Here is a 26,661-nt window from a genome sequence, read left to right on the forward strand (position 1 = left end):
ACAACAAACACTTACATTCACAACAGGCTAAATGTAAAATCTTGCAACTTGCAAAAAAAACAAAAAAACAAAAAAAGCCATAGCTTGAACAAACTTTGGGCTAGATTTCTTTCTCTGATTCTGCCTCTCTCTCTCTCTCTCTCTCTCTCTCTCTCTCTCTCTGCATCTGACAATCTCTCCTGTCTTTGTGATCTGAAATACTCTGCATGAATCAATCATTAGATGCATCAAATAAAGTGGAATGGCTTTATTGCTTTTCAACTGACTTTTTAAATTCAGAGATATTTTTTCATTTTAAGACACATTTAGTATACTTCCTTCTCTCTCTCACACACACACACACACACACACACACAAGAATAAAAGTTTCCCACGAGCTTAAACATCTGCAGTAATATTGCATAAAAACATTTAAACCCTGTAAATAACATTTTGCTCCTCCACACACTTCTGTCTGACTGAAGTACTGTCACACATTTCAAAACCACGTTTCCGAAAGTGAGACACTAGAATATTTGATTAAAAAAATATCAAATATATAGTTTATATATACAAAGTTATACTATTTTTTGATGGACAAACATTTCATGAGCACATTAGGCCAAAAAGCAGCAGGATTGTTTTGTTCAGAATTAATTTATATCAGTTTAGTCAAAACTCTAGGTGGTCTTCACACAATGTACTTCCTGTTTGATGATTGCCCCACCCTCATGTATAAATGGATATTTGAGAGGTCATGTGATTTTGATCACATGACACCACAGCTTTGCGTAACCATATAGTTTCACTGGCATTCATGTATTTACGGGGATCTACAAACCTCAGGTGTCCCACTTTAGAGCAGTTCACTCTATATAGTCATGATACATTTTTCATGACATATGAAGTCAAAATGATTACTTACTGTTTTAATATTTTGCCATAATTCCAAATTAGTAAGTCAATTTAAATTTTTTAAATCGTAATTTCATATTTTTGTCATAATTTCAATTTTTTTGTCATAATTTCAAATTTTAAAATAATAATTTCAACTTTTTGTCATAATTTCACATTTTTGTCATAATTTTAACATTTTAAAGTCACTTTCAACTTTTTAGCTCATAATTCTGACTTTTTAAGTCGTAATTTCACATTTTTGGCATAATTTCATTTGTTTTTAAAGTCATAATTTCAACTTTTTATGTCATAATTCTGACTTTTTAAGTTGTAATTTCACATTTTTGTCATAATTTCAACTTTTAAAATCATAATTTCAACTTTTTATGTCAATTTTTTTTGTCAATTTCAATTTGTTGTAATTTCATTTTTTTAAGTCATAATTTCAACTTTGTGTCATAATTCTGACTTTTTAAATTGTAATTTCACATTTTTTGTCATAATTTCAACTTTTTATGTCATAATTCTGACTTTTTAAGTTGTAATTTCACATTTTTGTCATAATTTCAAGTTTTAAAATCATAATTTCAACTTTTTATGTCAGTTTTTTTTGTCAATTTCAATTTGTTGTAATTTCATTTTTTAAAGTCATAATTTCAACTTTGTGTCATAATTCTGACTTTTTAAATTGTAATTTCACATTTTTTGTCATAATTTCAACTTTTTGTCATAATTTTAACATTTTATGCCATAATTTTGGCTTTTTATGTCAACTTATATCAAAAATATGACTTTGTCAAAGTCTTGAACGATATGAGGTATAATATTTCTTCTAATCTTATCTAGTAACAAGGACACTTAATTGACACTGTCCTAGTTAGAAATATAATTTTATTATGTTAGCATAAAGAGCCGTACACACATATTTTACAGATTAACCGTGACGTCTGTCTCAGAGACACGTGCTGATGATGAGGACAGAGATTAATGAAGCTGGCGTTCTCAGGAACAGCTTCAGGCCAAAGGCTTTTTCTTCATCCCATGAAGAGTGTCGTAGGTGTCCTGATCACGACGGCCCAGATCCTGACGGACGACACACACTGATCAGACCTGGCATTCACTCGTCAGACTACAGGAAGATCATAAACTCAGCCTACCTGATAGATGTCTCCGTCTCCTTTCTGAAAAACACAAGAGGACAGTGAGATTCTGAAAAGAGTCTTGCTCAAGACTGTGTTTCTTCCTCTTTCTGTTCCTCTTTGCTTTTCTCAGTCATTTGCTCAGCAGATGAGAGGATAAATGTGCGCTTCAGCAGGACACACACGGAAGCCCGGTTACACGGACAAAACATGCGTCGCTCGCAATTATGACGCAAAAACTCACAATTATGATGCAAAAGCACAATTATAACACAAAAACTCACAATTATAACACAAAAACTCACAAAAACTCACAATTATAACACAAAAACTCACAATTATGACTCAAAAACTCAATTATGATGCAAAAGCACAATTATAACACAAAAACTCACAATAATAACACAAAAACTCACAATTATAACACAAAAACTCACAATTATGACTCAAAAACTCAATTATGATGCAAAAGCACAATTATAACACAAAAACTCACAATTATAACACAAAAACTCACAAAAACTCACAATTATAACACAAAAACTCACAATTATGACTCAAAAACTCAATTATGACGCAAAAACTCACAATTATGACGCAAAAACTCACAATTATGACTCAAAAACTCAATTATGATGCAAAAGCACAATTATAACACAAAAACTCACAATTATAACACAAAAACTCACAATTATGACTCAAAAACTCACAATTATGACTCAAAAACTCAATTATGATGCAAAAACTCACAATTATAACACAAAAACTCAATTATGATGCAAAAGCACAATTATAACACAAAAACTCACAATTATAACACAAAAACTCACAATTATGACTCAAAAACTCAATTATAAGACAAAACTCACAATTATAACACAAAAACTCACAATTATAACACAAAAACTCACAATTATGACCCAAAACTCAATTATGATACAAAAGCACAATTATGACGCAAAAACTCACAATTATGACGCAAAAAACTCAACATTATGACAAAAACTCAATTATGATGCAAAACTCACAATTATGACAAAAACTCACAATTATAACACAAAAACTCACAATTATGACAAAAACTCAACATTATGACAAAAACTCACAATTATGACACAAAAACTATGAGAAAAACAACAATATGAATCAAAAACTCAATTATGACTCCAAAAAAAATTATCACACAAAAACTCACAACTATGACACAAAAACTCACAACTATGATGCAAAAACTCACAACTATGACACAAAAACTCACAACTATGACACAAAAACTCACAACTATGACGCAAAAACTCACAACTATGACACAAAAACTCACAACTATGACACAAAAACTCACAACTATGACACAAAAACTCACAACTATGACGCAAAAACTCACAACTATGACACAAAAACTCACAACTGTGACGCAAAAACTCACAATTGTGATGCAAAAACTCACAACTATGACACAAAAACTCACAACTATGATGCAAAAACTCACAACTATGACACAAAAACTCACAACTTTGACGCAAAAACTCACAATTGTGATGCAAAAACTCACAACTATGACACAAAAACACAACTATGATGCAAAAACTCACAACTATGACACAAAAACTCACAACTATGACGCAAAAACTCACAATTGTGATGCAAAAACTCACAACTATGACACAAAAACTCACAACTATGACACAAAAACTCACAATTATGATGCAAAAACTCACAATTATGATGCAAAAACACTCAACATTATGACAAAAACTCAATTATGATGCAAAAGCACAATTATAACACAAAAACTATGAGAAAAACAACAATATGAATCAAAAACTCAATTATGACTCAAAAAACAACTATGACACAAAAACTCACAACTATGATGCAAAAACTCACAATTATGATGCAAAAACTCACAATTATGACGCAAAAACTCACAATTATGATGCAAAAACTCACAACTATGATGCAAAAACTCACAATTATGATGCAAAAACACTCAACATTATGACAAAAACTCAATTATGATGCAAAAGCACAATTATAACACAAAAACTATGAGAAAAACAACAATATGAATCAAAAACTCAATTATGACTCAAAAAACAACTATGACACAAAAACTCACAACTATGATGCAAAAACTCACAATTATGATGCAAAAACTCACAATTATGACGCAAAAACTCACAACTATGACGCAAAAACTCACAATTATGATGCAAAAACTCACAATTATGACGCAAAAACTCACAATTATGATGCAAAAACTCACAACTATGACAAAAACTGAACATTATGACTCAAAAACACAATTATGACAAAAACACAATTATGGCACACAATAACTCATAATTATCACACTCAATTATGACACAAAAACTCACAACTATGACAAAAACTCAACAATATGACTCAAAAACTCACAATTATGAATACTTTTATCTCATAAATGACTTGATAGTTATGTCGTAATTGATTTTTTGAGTCATAATTATAAGATTAAAAAGTCGAAATGAGTTAAAAAGTTGAAAATTCAACTTTTTATGTGATAACTATTTTCATCTCATAAATATGACTTAGAAGGTTAATTCAGGTGGTTTGGGACACATTTTCCAACTCACCTCAATGGCGAAAAGTATCCCAATCACCCTGAATTCAGCTTATGTCATAATTTTCTATCTTACTTTTTATGTCGTCATGAGATTAAAGAGTTGAAATGAGTTCAGGTGAAAACGACTTTCTATCATTCTATGAGTCATTTCAACTTTTCAAGTCAGAATTTCGACTTTTAAATGTCAATTAAGACCTTTTAAACCATATTTCCAACTTTTAAGTCATAATTATTTGAATATTTTGACTTTTTATGTCATAATGACTTACAAAAGCATGTTTTTCCATGCTTTACGTGGCATAAACGGGCTTCCGTACGTTCATCTGAAAGTTGTAATGTGTGTTTGTTCATGTACAGGTTTGTTTTTATTGTGAATTCATCGCAGATATTGTGCATCGTGCCAAAAACATTTACAAATATATATTTGTGCTTTTGAAAGGAAGTCCATTTTAAAATCGAATTAGATATTTCCGCAGAATTCTTAGGATGTCGATCTGGTCCAGATTGAAACTAGAGAACATTTTTATGATTGTAAATTTGATTGTTTCTTTTGGTGGATTTGTGTTTCTCTCAATTAACAAAGTTCAAATGTGTTCTTTAGTTCATTAATGGAGGATGAAACACATGACATGAACAATTCACATAATTATTATCCTCGGATCATTATTTTTACATGAGAATAGAATTCTGGAAGTGCTTCAAAGTGCGTCTACACATTTCACAACTAACTTCTGATGAATTTCTGTAACTCAATAGAGGAACTTAAACTTGTTGCCACATATTTTGTTTACATAAGATAGTTTCATCACCATCTATACAAAATAGGACATTTAGGAATAATTTGGTACTGTAATGTAAATATAAACTGCAGTGAATTCAGAACAGCAGAAATGAGTCGTTTGTTTATTGAGTGATAAAGTGTGTTTGCTAGTGTTCTGGAAGAATGAATTGATTTGAAACATGAATGAAGTGTTTAAGTAGTTTTAGTGCATTATGAATATAAAATCAACTGCTGTGAAGCTGAAAGTTGGTCAGGAGAACTGTGAAAAAGTGACTCAAGTATTGAGAAATACGTCTGTAAAAAAACCTGCATGACTTCCTATTAACATGCAGCTGCTTAAGCGATTTATAGTCAATGTCTGGAGTGGACTGTTGAAATAAAGTGTGTTTATAGCTGTATATACCAATAATAGAGTTTACCAATAATAGAGTTCATGGAATGTCCCTATGTAGACAGCTAAATGTGTGTGTTTTTAATAGCTCTCTGTGGTCAGCGGAAGAACAGAACAACAGAATCAGCAGAAACAAAGCGACCACCGACAGATGAACATGAACGCACCTTTGAGAAGCTGCTTTGAGACGAAATCATCTGTGAACACAAGAACAATCTCATTACCTTCATCAAACTCGTCAGGTCAACATCAAACACACATTCAGAGATATTTTCATCTAATCCTGGAAACAAAGACTTGAGATTACTCAAACTGAACTGTTTTCATGTCACGTAACTGCGTTGTGCTCCAGTTTGTTCACTAAACTTTAAACTGAATATGAATTAGTTTGTAGGAAAGTTTGAATGTTGGCAAGTCAAACTATGTCTGAAAGTTGGCGTTTTATTTTTATGTAATGTTTTATTGTAAAATAGATTAAAAAAAATATACATTTTACATAACATACAAACTTTTTAATTTCATGCATTGTAAAAATAAATGTTGTTTAACTTAGTAAAATTTTGAGTTCATTCAATGAAGGCGATTGCTTTATTCAACAGAAACTCAAAATATTATGTTATTTGAACCACTTTAATTATTAAAAATTTGAGTTAATTCAATGAAGGCGATTGCTTTATTCAACAGAAACTCAAAATATTATGTTATTTGAACCACTTTAATTATTAAAAATTTGAGTTAATTCAATGAAGGCGATTGCTTTATTCAACAGAAACTCAAAATATTATGTTATTTGAACCACTTTAATTATTAAAAATTTGAGTTAATTCAATGAAGGCGATTGCTTTATTCAACAGAAACTCAAAATATTATGTTATCTGAACCACTTTAATTATTAAAAATTTGAGTTAATTCAATGAAGGCGATTGCTTTATTCAACAGAAACTCAAAATATTATGTTATCTGAACCACTTTAATTATTAAAAATTTGAGTTAATTCAATGAAGGCGATTGCTTTATTCAACAGAAACTCAAAATATTATGTTATCTGAACCACTTTAATTATTAAAAATTTGAGTTAATTCAATGAAGGCGATTGCTTTATTCAACAGAAACTCAAAATATTATGTTATTTGAACCAAATTAATTATTTGACAAAAGAAAAAAGGTTGTGATAACAAATCATGAAAGTAATTTTTTACAGTGGGTTCATCATTTAAATAAAACACGTTTATATAAATAATTATTGATTATAATTAACTATATTAATATGATTCTTATAGTTATCAGTGTCTCACAGTACTACTAAATGCAAGAAAATAATGTTTGTGTTTTTGGGCGCATTTAATTAAAGGGTTAAATTTAGGATCAGACAAATGTGAATTTTCTTTTTGTAAAATGTTAAATGTTTTGTTTTCATTTCTGTAAATTTAATTAATATAGAGGTCAATATATGAATTAATTAATAATTGCAAAAACTGCAATTAGATTATTCTTACACTGCAATATAAATAGAAGAAATAACATCAAAATGAAGTGAGTTTGTGTTTAAAACAAGAAGAAATATCTGCCAATGGAGTCTGAAAAATAAACTTAATTCAAAGAGAAAACAAGATTATTTTTTTCTATATTGGGTTCTTGTTTTAAGCACAAACTCACTTCATTTTGATGCATTTTTTACTTAATATCTAAATTAATTTCTCTTCTCCAGTAAATGTATCTTGATTTAAGAATGTTTAGATATTTGTGCTGGAAAACGAGACAGAAACACTGAGGAAGAACAGAGTTTTTTTTGCAGTGTGTGTAAACACAACATATAAATGTCATTTAATCTGGAAGACGGGTGTAAAATGACACTAAATATGGTGGTAAATGCAGTATCTGAAGATCTGAGGTTGTGAAATGATGCGTCACCTTCAATCTGCAGTAAAGGACGGTCAAAACGACGCCGTAAATGATCAGAATCCCGTCCAGAATGTAACACACATTTCCACTTGCTTCGCTCTGGGCGGCTGAGAAACATATGAAATTTATTAACAATGTTAAATGTTTAAAACATGTATTATTGTAAATGTTTACAAATGCAATTTTAAATCTCTAAAGGAACATATTATAATGTTTAAATATTTAAAACAATTATTAATACATTAAAATGTCTAAAGCACAATCATTTTATAATATGTTTAAACACACATTCTCTTCCCAATACACTTGTGTAAATTAATTCAGTCAAAATCAAGAAAAGTAAACATACCTAAAATCGAAATTAAATTCACCAGTTCTTGCAACATGATTCAGTAATTTGTTTAATCAGGAGCAACAAGAGGCCTTTTAATTGGTTCTTTCCTAAAATAATATTAATGCTTTTCCGGAGGAACGTCACAGACGTGTCGGTCAGTATCTCTCAGTCGGATTTATGATAATCTTACCAACTCGTCCAGCGTTGAGCAGAAGAATCAGACAGAAGTCCAGCAACTGCATCTTTCCTCTGAAGTGAGAAACAGAGGGAGAGTCGAGCAGAGAAGAGTTAAGAGGAAGAGTAACTGTGCCAGAGAGATGCAAGTGTCACTTAACAGGAAACTGTGGGCTGTGACAAAGTGTCCGTTCAGAGACACCCAAAATACACACATGCAATTTCACACCAGCGTCCTTTTTTCTTTTTCTTTCTTTTACCTCTCACGCACTTACACCAATAAAACCCAAGCACAGCTCCTTCCTGTTTCTCAGAGAAGTGAAGGACAATTTAAGATAAGAGCTTCTGATCTCAGCTGGAATCTCATATTTCTCTCCGACACGTCATCATCGCAGATAGTCATGTTTTTCCGCAGTACTTTTGTCACACATATCTTAAATCAAGATACATTTAGTGGAGAAGCAAACTGACTGAAGACATTAATCGTGTTTTCTGAAAAATGTAACAAAATGAAGCGAGTTTGTGTTTAAAACAAGAACAAATATCCGCCAGTGGGGTCAGAAAAATAATCTTAATAAAAAGGGAAATGTTTAGATAACGGTTCCCTGAGATTGGATCAGTTGCTTTGGGGGAAATTCAGTTTCTCTGAAATGATGAAGCCTGATTGAATCGCAGACATTTCAGCCACAGGCCCATCTGCCTATATAAAATATATTTACACTGCTGTGCAAAAGTTTTCACCCCCCAAAATGGGTTTAAGCCAGTAATTTATATGTTTTGCTGTAGTGTGTCAGTAGGAAATATCTGTTCACATTTCCAAACATTCATTTTTGCTATTAATTGTAATAATCCAGTGAGATTTTTGATTGCACAACAGCCGGTGCGCCACACTGAGATCTGATCTCACCATCATTGAATCCGTCTGTGATTACATGAAGAAATGAAGACTAACTAAATCCAGAAGAACTGTGTGTTCAAGATGCTTGAAGAAACTTTCCTGCGCAGATACAGTACTGTGAAGAGTTTTAGACACTTGTGTAAAAATGCTATAAAGTGAGGATGCTTTCATAAATAGATTTTATTTATTAATTAACTTCTATTAAAACTGCAATATGTAAGAATTTTTGCAGTAAACTAGGTCAGTGTTATATATTTAGTTCACTTGAGTACTTACAATATCCCAAATGTTTGCAACTATTTGTAAATCGTGAGAAAATTGCAATTTTAACCAAGGCTCCGGGACGTGTGAGGAGTCGCCTGTCGATTGCGTCATACCCGCGTTGGTTTCCGGTTTTATTTTGTAGAAACCATGGAAACACCAAAGACGCTTTAATATTTACATGTTTAAATAGATAACTGTTTTGATATATTTATAGACAGAAAACTAATTGTTTTATATAGCTCAACATGTTTAGTCTTATTGTTTAAATCTAATTTTCTTCATTATTTCATGCTTTACCGTGCCTCAGAGAAAAACACTATTTTGTGAAGTAGCTAACATAGCATAATCAGATGCAGCTTTATTTTTAGTAACAGTAATACAGCATTTAATATGATATTATAAAATCGCTCTATCTTACTGCAGTGTGTAACAGTGTCTCACAGCAGCCGGCGAGTGAACGCTCAGAGTAACGTTATAACATCATTTTCAACACTCTCAAATGTATCTAATATGATAAACAGAGCTGCGTTACCTCATACTCATGACCGGAAGCGGAAGCGGCGCCGGCGACTGTGTCATAATAAAAGTCCCGCAACACTCGCTCCTGCTCTGCTTCATACTACAGTAACGTTAATAATCATATCCATGAACATGATTTCTTCCCGAGTCCAATCCCTATTCTTTTTCACCGAGCGTTGAGATGAAGACCACATGTCCCAAGATTGCATGCTTAAAGGGTTAGTTCACCCAAAAATGTATTTATTACTCACCCTCATGTCGTTCCACACCCGTAAGACCTTCATTAATCTTCAGAACACAAATTAAGATATTTTTGATGAAATCCGATGGCTCAGTGAGGCCTGAGCAATGACATTTCCTCTCTCAAGATCCATTAATGTACTAAAAACATATTTAAATCAGTTCATGTGAGTACAGTGGTTCAATATTAATATTATAAAGCCACGAGAATATTTTTGGTGAGCCAAAAAACCAAAATAATGACTTATATAGTGATGGCTGATTTCAAAACACTGCTTTTGTATCTGAAAAAAAACAAACAAAAAAACGAAACTGGTGCTGCGTTCGTTCTGTAAGTAGAATAGGGAAGCGTAGGACATTCAGCGTAAGTGCTGTACGAAAGTGCGGTTTTGACGGAAACACGTGGAAGGCGATCATTTGTTTATATAAAGCATATACATTTACATTTTTTTCAAAAATGAGCAATGGTTTCGCTAGATAAGACTCTTATTCCTCGTCTGGGATCGTTTAAAGCTCTTTCAAGCTGCACTGAAACTGTCATTTTGAGCCCGTTTGGGCTCTAGTGAAGTCCACTATATGGAGAAAAATCCTGGAATGTTTTCCTCAATTTCTTTTCGAATGAAGAAAGAAAGACATGAACATCTTGGATGACATGGGGTTGAGTAAATTATCAGAACATTTTTATTTGAAAGTGAACTAATCCTTTAATTAGGTGGCATGTGTAATGTGTTTCTCTCAGGTTTAAGACAGATCCACACTGCACTCTGCTGGCAGTGTTTATGCATGACACACTTCATGCAAACAGATCATATTTACGTGCTTCATACACCTCTTATTGTTCACAATTGCTGATGGAAATTGCACACATAAAGTGATCCATTATCTGACAGATATCCGGGGTCCATAGTAGCCAATCAATTTTTTATTTTTTTATTTTGCTCTTTTGGTTTTGGTGAACGTGTAACCAGGACATTTTTCATGAGATAACCGATTTGTTTGCTTTTCTTTGTTGAATTTGTTTGATTTTAATGTAGATGAAGATAATGTTTATATAATTTAATAATAATAACTTCATACTGTGTAAGCCATCAAAGCAAAATGAAACTTTGGAAAAGAAAGTCATGTTTATTCAGGTTCTCAAGGCATCGGTTTCTTAGAGAAAAAAATGACATCATTATTCAAACAGCTTTCATTCAATTAAAGTCAACAAACAAATGCTGCAGATCAGTGTTAATTTGGTTTTCCGAAGCTCCACGTCTCCAGTGGAAACGTGAGCGATTCATTGCGGACAGTCTGTGATTAGAGTTTGTGTCGTTACAGTCGTCAACGAATAGAGCGCACAGCTTTACATTCCCAAATAAAAACATCCACGTCAAAATGAAATATGATCTTATCTCAGTAAGCTATTGCACATACTCACTGCATTCATGTCAACACACACACACACACACACACACACACACACACACACACACACACACACACACATCAAATTAACATTCACTCACTCAATTATTCTCATCTTTAAACACTTAAAATCAGCTTTTTTTGTGCCCGTCCATGTCATAATCAGAAAAAAACATCTTGAATTATAAAAAAAGATGACAAAAAGAATATGAACAACTTTCCAGGAGACCAGAGCAGTTCAGTCCAGCCCCGCTAAAACCAGTGCGGCACAATCCCGTCAGGTTAGAATAAATTACTCTTGAACTGAAGTGTGTTTTTGTGCTGAAGGGGAATGAATGGATGGCTGGAGATTCCGTTCAGTAGGTCGTTGTGGGCGTTTCACGGGCGGAGCTAAACAAAAGCTCCGCCTTCGAGCTGATGAAGTACGTCACCAATAGAGACAGCAGCAGCACAGCCACGCCCACCCCCAGTGTTAACATCTACCAGAAACAAACACAGAAACACACACACATGAAAGCGAACCTCAGCCGGATCATAAATCTAAATTATTATAGATGTGACGTGTGTGGAGTCACTGATTACCTCGAGTTCTCGGCTGGCCACCAGGAAGACGCGCGCTCGGATGCTCTTCCAGCGGGACTCGGTCCACGTGGAATAATCTTGAGATCCGTACTCCTGCCGCTCGAAGGCAGGCGAGACGGCTTTGGACAGACGCACGGGCGCCCGCACGCAGAACGGCCCGCTGCCGTTGACCGCGGTCGAACCCGACACCCAGAAATACGCGTACAACTGAGAACAGATACAGACACAGAACATGAGCATTCTGGGAATAAATTACTTTATTCACTTTTAATTTGTCCACCACCTTCACGGCAAAAAATGAGTTTGTCTTGTTTTCCAGCACAAATATCTAAACATTCTTAAATCAAGATACATTTACTGGAGAAGAGAAATGATTAAAGATATTAAGTGTTGTTTACTGAAAAAATCATCAAAATGAAGTGAGTTTGAGATTAAAACAAGAACAAATATCTGCCAATGGACAAGACTAATAAATCTAATTGAACACTTTATAATTATTTAGTGTCAATAATTGGACATTTTTTAACATGAAATATAATTAAACAATTATATAATTACTGAAATGACAATAATTGAACATTTGCAAATTTTTAACATACATAAAATATTAAATTACTGTCATCTAAATAATGATATAATTATGTTCAGTTATATATGTTAAATACAAAAATACTTTCAATTATTTTAGTTATCTAAATAATATAATTATGTTCAACTATAGATTTTTTTTTAATTTTTGTCATCTCAATAATTATATAATTTTGTTCAATTATATATAATATTAACTTAAAAAAATTCAATTGTTGTCATCTAAATAATTACATAATGTAAATATGTATATATAATTGAACAATTATATAATTATTGAGATGACAATAATTTAACATTTTATGTTCAATTATATATAACATTAAAAACTTTTTAAAAACGTATTATTATCGTCATCTAAATAATATAATTATGTTCGATTATATATAATGTTAAAAACTTAAAAATGTTAAATTATTGTCATCTCAATTGTATAATTTTGTTCAATTATATATAATGTTAACTTTAAAAATTGTTGTCATCTAAATTATATAATAATGTAAATATGTATATATAATTGAACAATTTTATAACTATTGAAAGTTTTTAACATTATATATAATTGAACATAATTACATCATTATTTAGATGACAATAATTGAACATTGTTCAATTATATATAATGTTAAAAAATTAAAAAATGTTCAATTATTGTCATCTAAATAATTTGTTCAATTATATATAATATTACAAGCTTTTTTAAAAATGTTCTATTATTATTGTAATCTAAATAATATAATTGTTCAATTATATATAATGTTACAAATTTAAAAATGTTCAATTATTGTCATCTCAACTATATAATTTTGTTCAATTATATGTAATGTTAACTTAAAAAAATTCAATTGTTGTCATCTAAATAATGATATAATAATGTAAATATGTATATATAATTGAACAATTATATCATTATTGAGATGACAATAATTGAAAATTTTTAAGTTTTTAACATTATATTTAAATTGGACATAATTATATCATTATTTAGATGGCAATAATTAAACATTTTATGTTCAATTATATATAATGTTAAAAAAATTAAAAATGTTCAATTATTATTGTCATCTAAATAATTTGTTCAATTATATATAATGTTAAAAACTTTTTTAAATGTTCTATTATTGTCGTCATCTAAATAACATAATTATGTTCAATTATATATAATGTTAAAAACTTAATGTTAAATTATTGTCATTTCAATAATGATATAAATGTTAACTTTAAAAAATTAAATAGTTGCCATCTAAATAATGATATAATAATGTAAATATGTATATATAATTGAACAAAATTATATAATTATTGAGATGACAATAATTTAACATTTTGAAGTTTTTAACATTATATATAATTGAACATAATTATATCATTACTTAGATAACAATAACATTTGAGCATCTGTAAGTTTTTTACACAAGCACATGGTTTGGCGTGTGACATGCTGAAGTTCTGACGCTTACGTCTTTGTTCTCAGTGCTGATCTCGTCGGGTTTCTGGCACTGGGTCTCGGTGAGGTTGGTGACGGTTCCCGTCAGGTTGGCCATGATATGCTGCACGAAGCGTGTGACGCTGTGCACGGGGCCGTGGGTGCGCTGACCCAGACCGATGTAGAACTGAGGAGGACCAGAACCTACAGACGACAGTACACGAGTCAGATACATGCTTTGCCAGATTTACAGTGAAAAATGACTCATCATGTGACTTCTTAAAATATACTGCACAAGCACAGAACATATATGACGCATTTATGGTGCTTCTTCGTTTCTGCAGCTTGTAATCCACTTTCACTGAATGCACAGAGCAGCTGTGACATACTGCTAAACACATCACTGTGTGTCACATGGAGGAAAACGACATCCACACATTTGAGACAACGCGAATGATGATTCATATGCAGTTTATGTGTGAGAAGAGAGTTTAATATGGAGCCCTCACTTAAAATGCCTTTTTTCGTTAGATCAGGAGAAAGCAGGGACTGAAACCAGCTGTTATTCTTCTGAATTACAAAACCATACAGCATCTGAGCGACCTGCAAAACACACACAGAGAGAGAGAGAAGGCATTTAAATATCAAAAACATAACTTAAATTTGTCTTGATACGAGTCTATTTTACATCAGGTTATATAATATTGTATAAATAAATAAACAAATGTATAGGAGAGAGATATACAGATGAACAAGGTTATACAGATATACAAGGAGAGATCATGTGAAATGATAAAAACATTATTTTGATTATAGGTTATATTTTAAAACAAAATTTATACATTATATATATATATATATATATATATATATATATATATATATATATATATATATATATATATATATATATATATATATATATATATATATATATATATTCATCTTGAATATAAAAAATATAATTTTTGTTTGTAATATCTTTGTTTGTAATATCTATTTTACATTATATGTTGTATAACATATATATATATATATATATATATATATATATATATATATATATATATATATATATATATATATAGGAGAGATCATTTGAAATGATAAAAACATTATTTTAATTATGTTATATTTTAAAACAAAATTTATACATGTGTATATATATATATATATATATATATATATATATATATATATAATATATATATATATTATACATATTTAAAATTTGTAATATCTAGTTTCTAATATCCTGTTATACACAGATAGGGAGAGTAAATATTAAAAATCATAATTTATTTTTTAATATCTTGATATTTTATATGTATATATAGTATCTTAATAATATGTTAACTATTTTTTATTCATTATTTGGCACCTTGTAATTCTTAATGTTATATTTTATATTTACTTTTCTTCATTCATTTTATGTAATAATTCTTTGGAAATATTCTAAGTAAACACAATCATTCTTGAAACAGAGAGTAAGAGTTAGTTCAGCTGAACACGGCGAGTCACATGCTATCATGTGAGAGTGTGTGTGTGGTCATGTGACTCACGATCTTGGGGTCGGCAGTGATGTTGTTCAGGTTGCTGTCGTCTCCTCCTGCCTGCTTGTAGAGCGATCGAGCGACTAGTGTGGCCACTTCTGCCAGAGACTGAGTGAGATGAGAGAGAAAGGGCTGAATGAGTGTTCTGTCCATCACATGACCGTATCCGCAGCTGTTACCGTACCTTGGCTGCTTCCGTCTCGTACACCAGCTTCTCCTCTGGACTCAGGTTGGGCGGATATGAGACGTTCAGGTTCTCTGCGTCGTCGTACATGCTCTCGTAGTATCTGTGTCAGTGACAAACAACATGGAACATGTGACCTCAGATGCCTGATTAACATTAGCCGTTTCTGAACACAATGTTTCAGATTTGAGACCTGTTGACGAATGACGTCCGATGGTCTGCCAGCACGAGGCCTGGGATCTGTCGAGCACGCAGGAAGCGCTGGAAGGACGAGGGCGGTAACGGCTGACTGGCAGACGGCTCATTCACCGAGACATTCAGACCAGCTGCTATAGAGTGCATGTTTTTCACCATATCCAACACCTGAGAGAGAGAGAGAGAGTGAGCGGCATGATGGGTAATAGAAGACAAAGCTTCCTCTCCTCTTCACTCACCTCTTCCTCCACACTGCTGCTGTTCATGCGAGATATGGGGTCAGAGTGCATCCAAAGTTCCCGCCCATTGCGCAGACCAACCTGTAAACAAACAGGAAACTGTCTGAGCGTCTGTATGTCACACCTGTTACTAACATGCCACAACTCAAACATGCGGCTGTCGGACTTCCTGTGAAAGCAGCCAGACACACACTATTACCAAATGAACTAAAACCAGCTGACACTCGACAACACGCATCAGAAACAGGAAATGAATGACAGAACAGATCGTGTGAAATATTGTTTAACACTCATGTATAGAATTTGGATTTAAGTGACAGAATGAGCGTCCAATCAAATCAAGTCTGTTATTTGACATTCAATGACATGTAATAAAAAAAAGAATAACTTAATATAAATAAATCAAACAATAATAATATTAATCATAATAAAATATTTATTCATTTATTTCTTTATTTTAATGCAATATTAGTAGCATAGGTTGTTTTCAATGCAATTAAAAATATTAAAATATTCTAAAATAATTATATAAAATAATTTAACAATATTTTACACACAATAATATAAAAATATAGCTATAATATGAGCTATATTATAATTATGTAACTAATAGCTCTAATATTTCAAAATATAATAATAATAATAGAATATAAAGAATTAATCATAATAAAATAATATTAGATATAAATAAATCAAAACACAATAATAATATTATTAAAAGGAAATGATAATAATGATAATAATAATAATAATAGGATATAAAGAAATAGGATTTAATTAAAATATATATATACATATATAAAATACATTTTTAATTTTACCAAATTAGTAGCAGAGACTATTTTCATGGCAAATTAAAATATATAAATAAAGAAAATTAAATAAAGAAAAACTAATAATTTTCATACAACAATATAGAAAATATAGCAATTAAATGAGCTCTTTATTTTTTTATAAATTATAGCTCTAATATTTTAGTAAAAGAAAATAATAACAATAATTATAATAATCAAGGTAATAGAATATAAATAATCATTATATAATAATAATATAATATAAACAAATTGTAATAATAATAATAATAAATACATTATATATAAACCAAGCCACAATAATATTAATATAATAATATATTATAAAATTTTATTTAATGCAATTTAATGAGGCTATTTTCATGGCAAATTAAGATATTAAAATATTCTAAAATAATCATAATCTTCAATAAATAAATAAAATTATATACTAATAATTTACCATATTTTCCATACAACAATATAGAAAATATAACAATTATATAAGCTCTTTAGTTTTTGATAAATTATAGCTCTAATATTTTAATAAAATATTTATAATAATAAAAATAACAGAACATAAGTAAATAATCAAAATAACAATAATAATATTGAATATAAATTAATTAATTGATGAAGGGTTGATCCCGAAATTTGCTCCCTGCTCTTGCACTTTTGCACTTTTGATGGCCTCTGGACAATAAATTCGTTGGAGCTTTTTGATTCACTCTCATGTGCGAATCTTTCACTCTTTTTGATCTTCGCACCACCAGAAACGTTTGGACGTGTGGATGTGTTTGTACCTGCCCGATTTCCAGCATGGAGTGAACATTGTTCAAGTCGATTACAAACTCCTTTCTCTCCATGTCATACACCATTTTCGAGCTGCCAATGTAGTCGAAGGCTTCCTGTGAGAGAGGAAGACAGCTTGGATAAATGAACAGATGCATTCTTCTACTTTTTGTTATTCTGACTCCAGGAGTTTGAACACACATCAGAAATGCCTTCACTTCTGTCTGATAATGAGTCAAGAAAATGTGTAAACGTCAAGGAAGAAAATAAAGACACACTGACCCCTTGGAAGAAGGTGAAGAAAATATTGCGAGGAGGCGGAGCTAGTTGAATGACAGGATAGAGCGCTTGAACGGCGGCCAATAGGGTGACGATCCCAGACACGGTTCCTTCGGCCGCTGGAGCCTCTTGCCAGAAAAACGACCTGCCGTCAAGCTACGAAAGAACAACAAACTTTCATTTCTATTTCTATTTTCATTTATACTTCCGCATTAATATAAGCCAGCTGGAAAACTTCCGGTGAGAGTCATGTTCTGGTGTGTTGAGCATCAGTAGTGTAATACTGAGTTTATAATCAGAATATAGTCACTTAAATAGTCATGCATAGCATTAATTTAGTTATTCAAACATAAGACAGCATAAAAAAATAAATAAAGATGTACCTCAGTGTTCCTCCTCGGCTAAATTCAATTCGACCATCAGTTTTCACACTTTTATGTGAAAAAAAAGCTTCAAAAATTAAATATTTATTGTGCACTTTAGCTAGATTAATTTAATAAAGTGTGCTGAAATCATTGATCTCAGCGCTCGCTTTCTGTGTCATTCATTCACAAGAAAAGTTATTGTTTTTCCATGAGATTTTTTTTGAGTATTTCATACTTCACATTGACAAAATGTATTTTTAAACCTAGTTATTTTATAATGTTTAATATTTAGTCAAAAACGAAGTGAAAAACAATTAGAGGAAATGGCTGATATATGCGCAAATAAATACTACTTTGCTGCCACCTGCTGGTTTAAGTGGTAATTATTGTCTTTTTTAATTTTAAATAAGTGTTTTCTATCAAATGTTGGATTTCCTACATTTTTAAATGTTCGGTTTTACAATGGGGACAATCTCAGAAGGATGAACAAATAATGTTTGTGGTCATCACATTAAAAATAACATTTGAAGTGCTGGAAAATAATGTGTGTGTGTGTCTAATTACAGACACAGCCTTTTTAAACGATCCCAATAGCTTCGTCTTTATTGCAATCAATAAAACTTAGGTAAATATCATAACTGCATTAAAATATGAATATAACATTAAAAAGTCAACCATTGATAGTACTGATGTACAGCGACTACAGAATGAACAGCGAACAGTTCACCGGAAATGCCCGAGCTGGCTTAACGACAACCAGGAAGTAACCGTGAATATAGTCCATTATGTAAAATGACCGCAAATATTCTGTCACCCAGATTTGACAGAACAGATCCTGCTGATGTTGTTCTGGTGGCACATTTCAACATTCGCGATGACCTTCAGTCTGTTTCTCACCCTTGTGGCTGCGATGACGACGCTCACGTTGTCCGCGTGGCCCATGGCGCTGTTGTTGAGGGGCTGAGTGGACGCCCAGACGTTATAATCGCTCAAAGGGTCACACAGGACTTCTGAAAGGATGCAAACATATTAACATTTAGCAAAACATTCTCTATACAAGTACAGGTTTTCCAAGACTGTGTGAATCTTGTTTCTGAATTAAAATAAGATATTTAATAATTTTTAGCTAACTTAAAGCATGAAGTCATCTTGTGCACTGTGATGAATCCAGTGCTCTGATGTACCTGGGTTGATGCTGAATCTGGTCTGCAGGTCTGTGCGTCTCATGCACGTCACGGTGTCGGTCACGGCGTGCATGTGTGAGAAGAGCTGCATCGCACACAGCGGGTACTGAGGAGCGCTCCCGTTCAGACGCAGGTTATGATCCTCATAACACTAAACAAACACATAAATGTTATGCCAGTCTTGATGTGGTTTTTGTTCTCTACTAGAGCAGGTTGATTATTTTCGTCATATTCTCCATTGTTGCAGCTCCTCTCTTCCCAGTCTGTCAGTAACGCTCTGTTTAGTTCCTGTCTCTATGAAGCCCCTCCTTCTGAAAAGCACAATGTGCTCTGATTGGTCGCTGGAGCAGTGTGTTGTGATTGGTGTTTGGGAAATGTCCCGCCCCTTACCATAACCACCAGTTTCAACACACTACTAACTAACTCACCCAGGCCCCGCCCCTTTATTCTGCACATTAATTATTTAAATGAGGAATATTGTGAAGAAAGCTCAAGACTACAATGGAAACACTGATATAGAGAATGACACACCTTACGGATGACCTGAGTCTGATTCTCGTCTTTCAGAGCAAACACAGGGAAAGCAAAGTCTTCATAGGACAGTCCGTTCCCGAGAGGATTCCACGTGGTCACGTTACAGTTTGCTAGTTCAGGACCGTACTTTGCAGAATACACTCCTGAAACATGAGAAATTCACAGTCATACAGACATAGAAGAATATGGAAAAGTGTGTATCTCCATTCTATCTTTATTTCATCATGTAAGTTCTTCACAAGCTCATTATAAAAAACTTTTAAAAGCATGTTAAATTAATTCTGATGTCACATTCATAAAAGACAATCACATTTCACTTCTGTCTTGTAATATCCAATATATAGTCACACACACACACACACACCTGTGTTCTGGTTGGGGCAGGTTGTGTGAGGTGAGAAGTTTTCAGCAAGGCCTGTTCTTGAGACGATCACAGCGACTCCAGCCACTCTGGACGAGTTCTTCATTCTCAACATGACCGACCTGGAGAAACACAAGAGATCAGACACACAGACAGATGACACACACACACACACACACAATTTTCATGTTGCGATTAATTGCTGAAGCTTTTATCATGGTATACGGTATTATCCTGATATTGAAATAAAGTTGCAAAAAAAAAAAGTGTATATATATATATATATATATATATATATATATATATATATATATATATATATATATATATATATATATATATATATATATCCCAAACAGATTAAAGTGCAAAAGAATATGCGATAAAGAACAACAGGAAACACTTTACGATAAGGTCTCATTATTTAATGCATTAACTAAGATTAAGCAACAGCTTCATTTGTTACAGAAAGTATTATTTTTTGTCAATGTTAGTTAAGAATACAACTGATCATTGTTAGTTTTATCTCAGGACCATTAAATAAGTTATTTTGATTTTAGTAATTTTATTAAACAGTAACTAAGAATAATTAATGCTTTAAGTATTTTCACTGTCAGTTTGGTAATAATGAATTAACATGTTAACTAATGAAGCTGTATGTCTCAAAGTTTTACTGAACAATAACAAATAATCAGAACATTTCTAATCATTAGGGCATGTTGTAGTCCAGATTAAAATATAAAAATGTTTAAGTTTGAAAATAAATAGCCTATTAAGTCATTAAGTATTTGGTGCTGTGATGAACAATATTGAGATTACAAAAAAATGATTGGCTGTTTGAAGCATTTTAAAAACTTCACTAGTGCAGCTGCTTTGTTTATGGGGTTTCCGGGGTAACCGCTGCATTTCTGCTGTTCCATCAGTGCCCTCTGCTGTCAGAGAGTAATCGTGCGCTTTCATTCAGCGCGTTTCCTTTCCGTCATGTGCTTCTCATGCACGTTGGGCTTGTTTACATCTGAGCGCGTGTCCGTTTGACGCAGAATACAGCGGTGTTGTGCATTTTATACGCTTGATGGGGAAAGTATTCTTAAATGCATTATACAAATTTTAATAATTGGTAATAAATTATTATTTACAGTATTTTGAAATGCCACTATAACAATATCTTGCATATTCATTATCGTGATATATTGCATTACAGAATATCGGCACACGTCTAACACACACACACACAGATGTGTCAGCACCTGCTGAAGAAGGCCGTCTCCATGATGACCATGTAGGGAGGATGTGGTCCAGTGTTGAGGATCCAGTCCAGGTCTGATTCGCTCTCCAGCACATGGAGAACACCCGTGTCTCCTGACATTGACGCTGAGAGACAAACGCAGCATGTGAGGCCGTACAGTACAGTGAGTGTGTTCATATGGTGTTAAATCAATAATCAGCGCTGATGGACTCACACTGGCAGCCGATCTGATGTGTGGCGTTCAGCAGCCGGACACACGGAACCGTGTCATTGAGTTCAACGTAGATCTTCTGTTCCACTGAGCTGCAGCTCACGCCTACAGCGAGAGACACACACATGAGATACACGAGACACACACAGGACACATACATGACACACATATGACACATACATCACACACACAATACACAATGACACACACATGACATACATGACACATACATCACACACAAGACACAACACATACATGACAAAAACGATACACAATGACACACAAGACATACATGGCACACACAAGACACACACGATACACAATGACACACATGACACGACATACACAAGACAAAACATACATGACACATACATGACACAGATGGTACATACATGACACATACATGACACACACAACAAAAAATGACACAACATCCATGACACACAACACATACATGACACACATGACACACACGACACACACATGACACACACGACACACACATGACACACACATGACACACACGACACACACATGACACACACGACACACAGATGACACACACAACATACATGACACACACAATACATGATGACACACACAACACATAGATGACACACACAACATACATGACACATGACACGACATACATGACACACAACAGACATGACACACACAATACATGATGACACACAACATACAGGACACACGACACATACAATGACAACACATACATGACACACAACATACACGACACACACAACACACAGATGACACACACAACATACATGACATATGACACGACATACATGACACACAACACATACATGACACACAACACATACATGACACACAACAGACATGACACACACAACATACACATGACACACAACACACACGACACAGATGACACACACAACATACATGACACACACGATACATGATGACACACAACACATACATGACACACACACAACATACATGACACACACAACATACATGACACACAACACATACATGACACACACACAACATACATGACACACACAACATACATGACACACACAACATACATGACACACACGATACATGATGACACACAACATACAGGACACATGACACATGACATAGATGACACAACATACACATGACAAACACAACATACACATGACACACACAACATACATATGACACACACAACATACATGACACACACAACATACATGACACACATGATACATGATGACACACAACATACAGGACACAGACATGACACACAACATACACATGACACACACAACATACATGACACACAACATACATGACACACACACAACATACATGACACACACAACATACATGACACACACAACACACACAACACATAGATGACACACACAACATACATGACATATGACACGACATACATGACAACACATACATGACACACAACAGACATGACACACACAACATACACATGACACACACAACACACACGACACAGATGACACACACAACATACATGACACACACGATACATGATGACACACAACACATACATGACACACAACACATACATGACACACAACACATACATGACACACAACACATACATGACACACAACACATACATGACACACAACACATACATGACACACAACACATACATGACACACACAACATACATGACACACACGATACATGACACACACAACATACATGACACACACGATACATGATGACACAACATACAGGACACATGACACATGACATAGATGACACAACACAGACATGACACACAACATACACATGACAAACACAACATACACATGACAAACACAACATACACATGACACACACAACATACATGACACACACAACACATGACACACATGATACATGATGACACACAACATACAGGACACAGACATGACACACAACATACACATGACACACACAACATACATGACACACGACATACACATGACACACACACAACATACATGACACACACAACACATAGATGACACACACAACATACATGACATATGACACGACATACATGACACACAACACATACATGACACACAACAGACATGACACACACAACATACACATGACACACAACACACACAACACAGATGACACACACAACATACATGACACACACGATACATGATGACACACAACATACATGACACACAACACATACATGACACACACACAACATACATGACACACACAACATACATGACACACACAACATACATGACACACACAACATACATGACACACACGATACATGATGACACACAACATACAGGACACATGACACATGACATAGATGACACAACACAGACATGACACACAACATACACATGACAAACACAACATACACATGACACACACAACATACATGACACACAACATACATGACACACATGATACATGATGACACACAACATACAGGACACAGACATGACACACGACATACACATGACACACACACAACATACATGACACACACAACACACAGATGACACACACAACATACATGACATATGACACGACATACATGACACACAACACATACATGACACACAACAGACATGACACACACAACATACACATGACACACACAACACACACGACACAGATGACACACACAACATACATGACACACACGATACATGATGACACACAACATACATGACACACAACACATACATGACACACACACAACATACATGACACACACAACATACATGACACACACAACATACATGACACACACAACATACATGACACACAACATACATGACACACAACATACAGGACACATGACATAGATGACACAACACAGACATGACACACAACATACACATGACAAACACAACATACACATGACACACACAACATACATGACACACAACATACATGACACACATGATACATGATGACACACAACATACAGGACACAGACATGACACACAACATACACATGACACACACAACATACATGACACACACACAACATACATGACACACGACATACACATGACACACACACAACATACATGACACACACAACATACATGACACACACAACATACATGACACACACGATACATGATGAAACACAACATACAGGACACATGACACACAACATACATGACACAACACATACATGACACAGACATGACACACACAACATACATGACACACACAACATACACATGACACACACAATACATGATTAAACACGGAATACATGACACATGCAACACACACGACACACACACTGCTACTCATCATCTTCTCAACACTATGTACGCTATATATATATATATCTGCCCACTGATTCCTATTTGGACCTAATTTATTTAGTTGTGTATTTATTGTGATTATCCTGTTGACCTGATAAAACATCAAAATACAATCTTTTTAAAAATTATGAAATAGATATTTATAAATAATTATGACCATTAAATTCTAATAATAGTATAACATTAAAGCATAATGTTCAGCGAAATTGAACCATTCTGACTTTATGAAACATACAAACTTTCAGAAATGACAAACTTTTTTCTATACAAACTTTTAGAAAATATAACAAACTATTTATGATAATAATTTAGGATAATTAATAGTGACAGTAAATAGTGAGATCTCATTTTTCCAAACATGTACAAACACATCAGAGGTGATGAAATCATAATAATCGTCAGCTTTATGAAGTAAATGATGATAACACCACTGTACTTTCGGTCCTCACTGAGCACAAGCATGTTTCATGGTAATTACATGTTACTTCAAGGTACTTTACAGAATATAATGTTGTCACCATGGTAAATGAACATGAATCAGGCTTTTACCATGGTACTTTTGGTAACTTCTTTGTTAGTGCTGTGTCACCGATTAGACTCGCTCAGTCACTAATTCTACCGTACATTAACATCCACACACTCTTATTATGATATTAAACTAATATGAATATATTAATAATACATATTTATATTTAAAGAGGAATTTATTTCAATTTCAGGCCTGAACGAGTGAACAATAATCATCATCTCGTGACCGCTTAAACACACAGTTAAACCTTAAACAATCATATTTATACTCACACGTGTAAAATAAAGCGGTAATTAGAAGCTTGACGCAGTTTATTGATATTAATTTTTCCATCTTCCTCATTTACAGATCAGCAGTGTGAAACTGAGGCAGCGCTTGTTTTCTTCCGGTTCCGGCTCTCTTGTTCGGCGCGTGAGACTCAGCGCGCCCGCGGATCCACAGCGACACCCGCAGGCGGAAGCGCGTCATTGCAGCAGATGAGCGCGTGAGTGTCTCAAGTGATTCTGAATCATGTGGAAATCTAAATATGCGCACACAAATAATAAAACAGGTGGTTTTATCATTTGAAAAACACGAATCACTCACTTTTCATTTATATAAAGCCACATGACAATTTTATTCAGTTCTAATTTTATTTTTTACAATAAACACAAGCAATGCTTGAGCACAATTTGAGAAAACAGACATAAAAAAGAAATTAAAAAGCTTTAAAATTATGGAAGGATGGATGCAGGGATGAGGGAGGG

The 26,661-nt window shown here is 33.4% G+C and overlaps 2 protein-coding genes across 3 annotated transcripts; both read right to left on the reverse strand.

Moving 5' to 3' along the window:
- Positions 1-101: 101 nt before the first annotated feature.
- Positions 102-8,376, reverse strand: fcer1gl (Fc receptor, IgE, high affinity I, gamma polypeptide like). 2 transcript variants are annotated; one of them, XM_067363968.1, is made up of 5 exons: positions 8,219-8,376; positions 7,704-7,801; positions 5,960-5,989; positions 2,034-2,057; positions 102-1,959 (listed from the first exon to the last, which is right to left on the reverse strand). In XM_067363968.1, exons 1-5 carry the CDS (start codon positions 8,268-8,270, stop codon positions 1,891-1,893), a joined length of 273 nt encoding a protein of 90 aa, XP_067220069.1. In that variant the 5' UTR covers positions 8,271-8,376; the 3' UTR covers positions 102-1,890. The 2 variants fall into 2 exon arrangements, with proteins under 2 accessions (XP_067220069.1, XP_067220070.1); XM_067363969.1 differs by lacking the exon at positions 8,219-8,376 and adding an exon at positions 8,044-8,212.
- Positions 8,377-11,215: 2,839 nt separating this feature from the next.
- On the reverse strand, positions 11,216-26,337 carry ncstn (nicastrin). Its single transcript, XM_067363964.1, has 17 exons — positions 26,188-26,337; positions 22,064-22,165; positions 21,851-21,974; positions 20,607-20,725; positions 20,240-20,385; positions 19,709-19,859; positions 19,422-19,534; positions 18,163-18,315; positions 17,892-17,996; positions 16,298-16,378; positions 16,057-16,226; positions 15,864-15,966; positions 15,689-15,787; positions 14,636-14,729; positions 14,161-14,330; positions 12,113-12,319; positions 11,216-12,009 (listed from the first exon to the last, which is right to left on the reverse strand). The coding sequence occupies exons 1-17, from the start codon at positions 26,255-26,257 to the stop codon at positions 11,887-11,889; spliced, it is 2,130 nt and encodes a 709-aa protein (XP_067220065.1). The 5' UTR covers positions 26,258-26,337; the 3' UTR covers positions 11,216-11,886.
- Positions 26,338-26,661: the final 324 nt, after the last annotated feature.

Source organism: Chanodichthys erythropterus, chromosome 16 (genome assembly GCF_024489055.1).
Source record: "Chanodichthys erythropterus isolate Z2021 chromosome 16, ASM2448905v1, whole genome shotgun sequence".
Taxonomy (NCBI): domain Eukaryota; kingdom Metazoa; phylum Chordata; class Actinopteri; order Cypriniformes; family Xenocyprididae; genus Chanodichthys; species Chanodichthys erythropterus.

What these genes read in the sequence shown, in the direction of transcription:
- fcer1gl (XM_067363968.1), bottom strand. Translation starts at nt 8,270, where the DNA reads ATGCAGTTGCTGGACTTCTGTCTGATTCTTCTGCTCAACGCTGGACGA. An exon ending in GCTCAACGCTGGACGAGTTG is followed by an intron (nt 7,802 to 8,218) that starts GTAAGATTATCA and finishes TATGTTTCTCAG; the next exon opens with CCGCCCAGAGCGAAGCAAGT. An exon ending in TCCTTTACTGCAGATTGAAG is followed by an intron (nt 5,990 to 7,703) that starts GTGACGCATCAT and finishes TTGTGTTCACAG; the next exon opens with ATGATTTCGTCTCAAAGCAG.
- ncstn (XM_067363964.1), bottom strand. Translation starts at nt 26,257, where the DNA reads ATGAGGAAGATGGAAAAATTAATATCAATAAACTGCGTCAAGCTTCTA. An exon ending in TCGTCATCGCAGCCACAAGG is followed by an intron (nt 18,316 to 19,421) that starts GTGAGAAACAGA and finishes GTTCTTTCGTAG; the next exon opens with CTTGACGGCAGGTCGTTTTT. An exon ending in TCAGCACTGAGAACAAAGAC is followed by an intron (nt 12,320 to 14,160) that starts GTAAGCGTCAGA and finishes ATCTGTTCTCAG; the next exon opens with TTGTACGCGTATTTCTGGGT.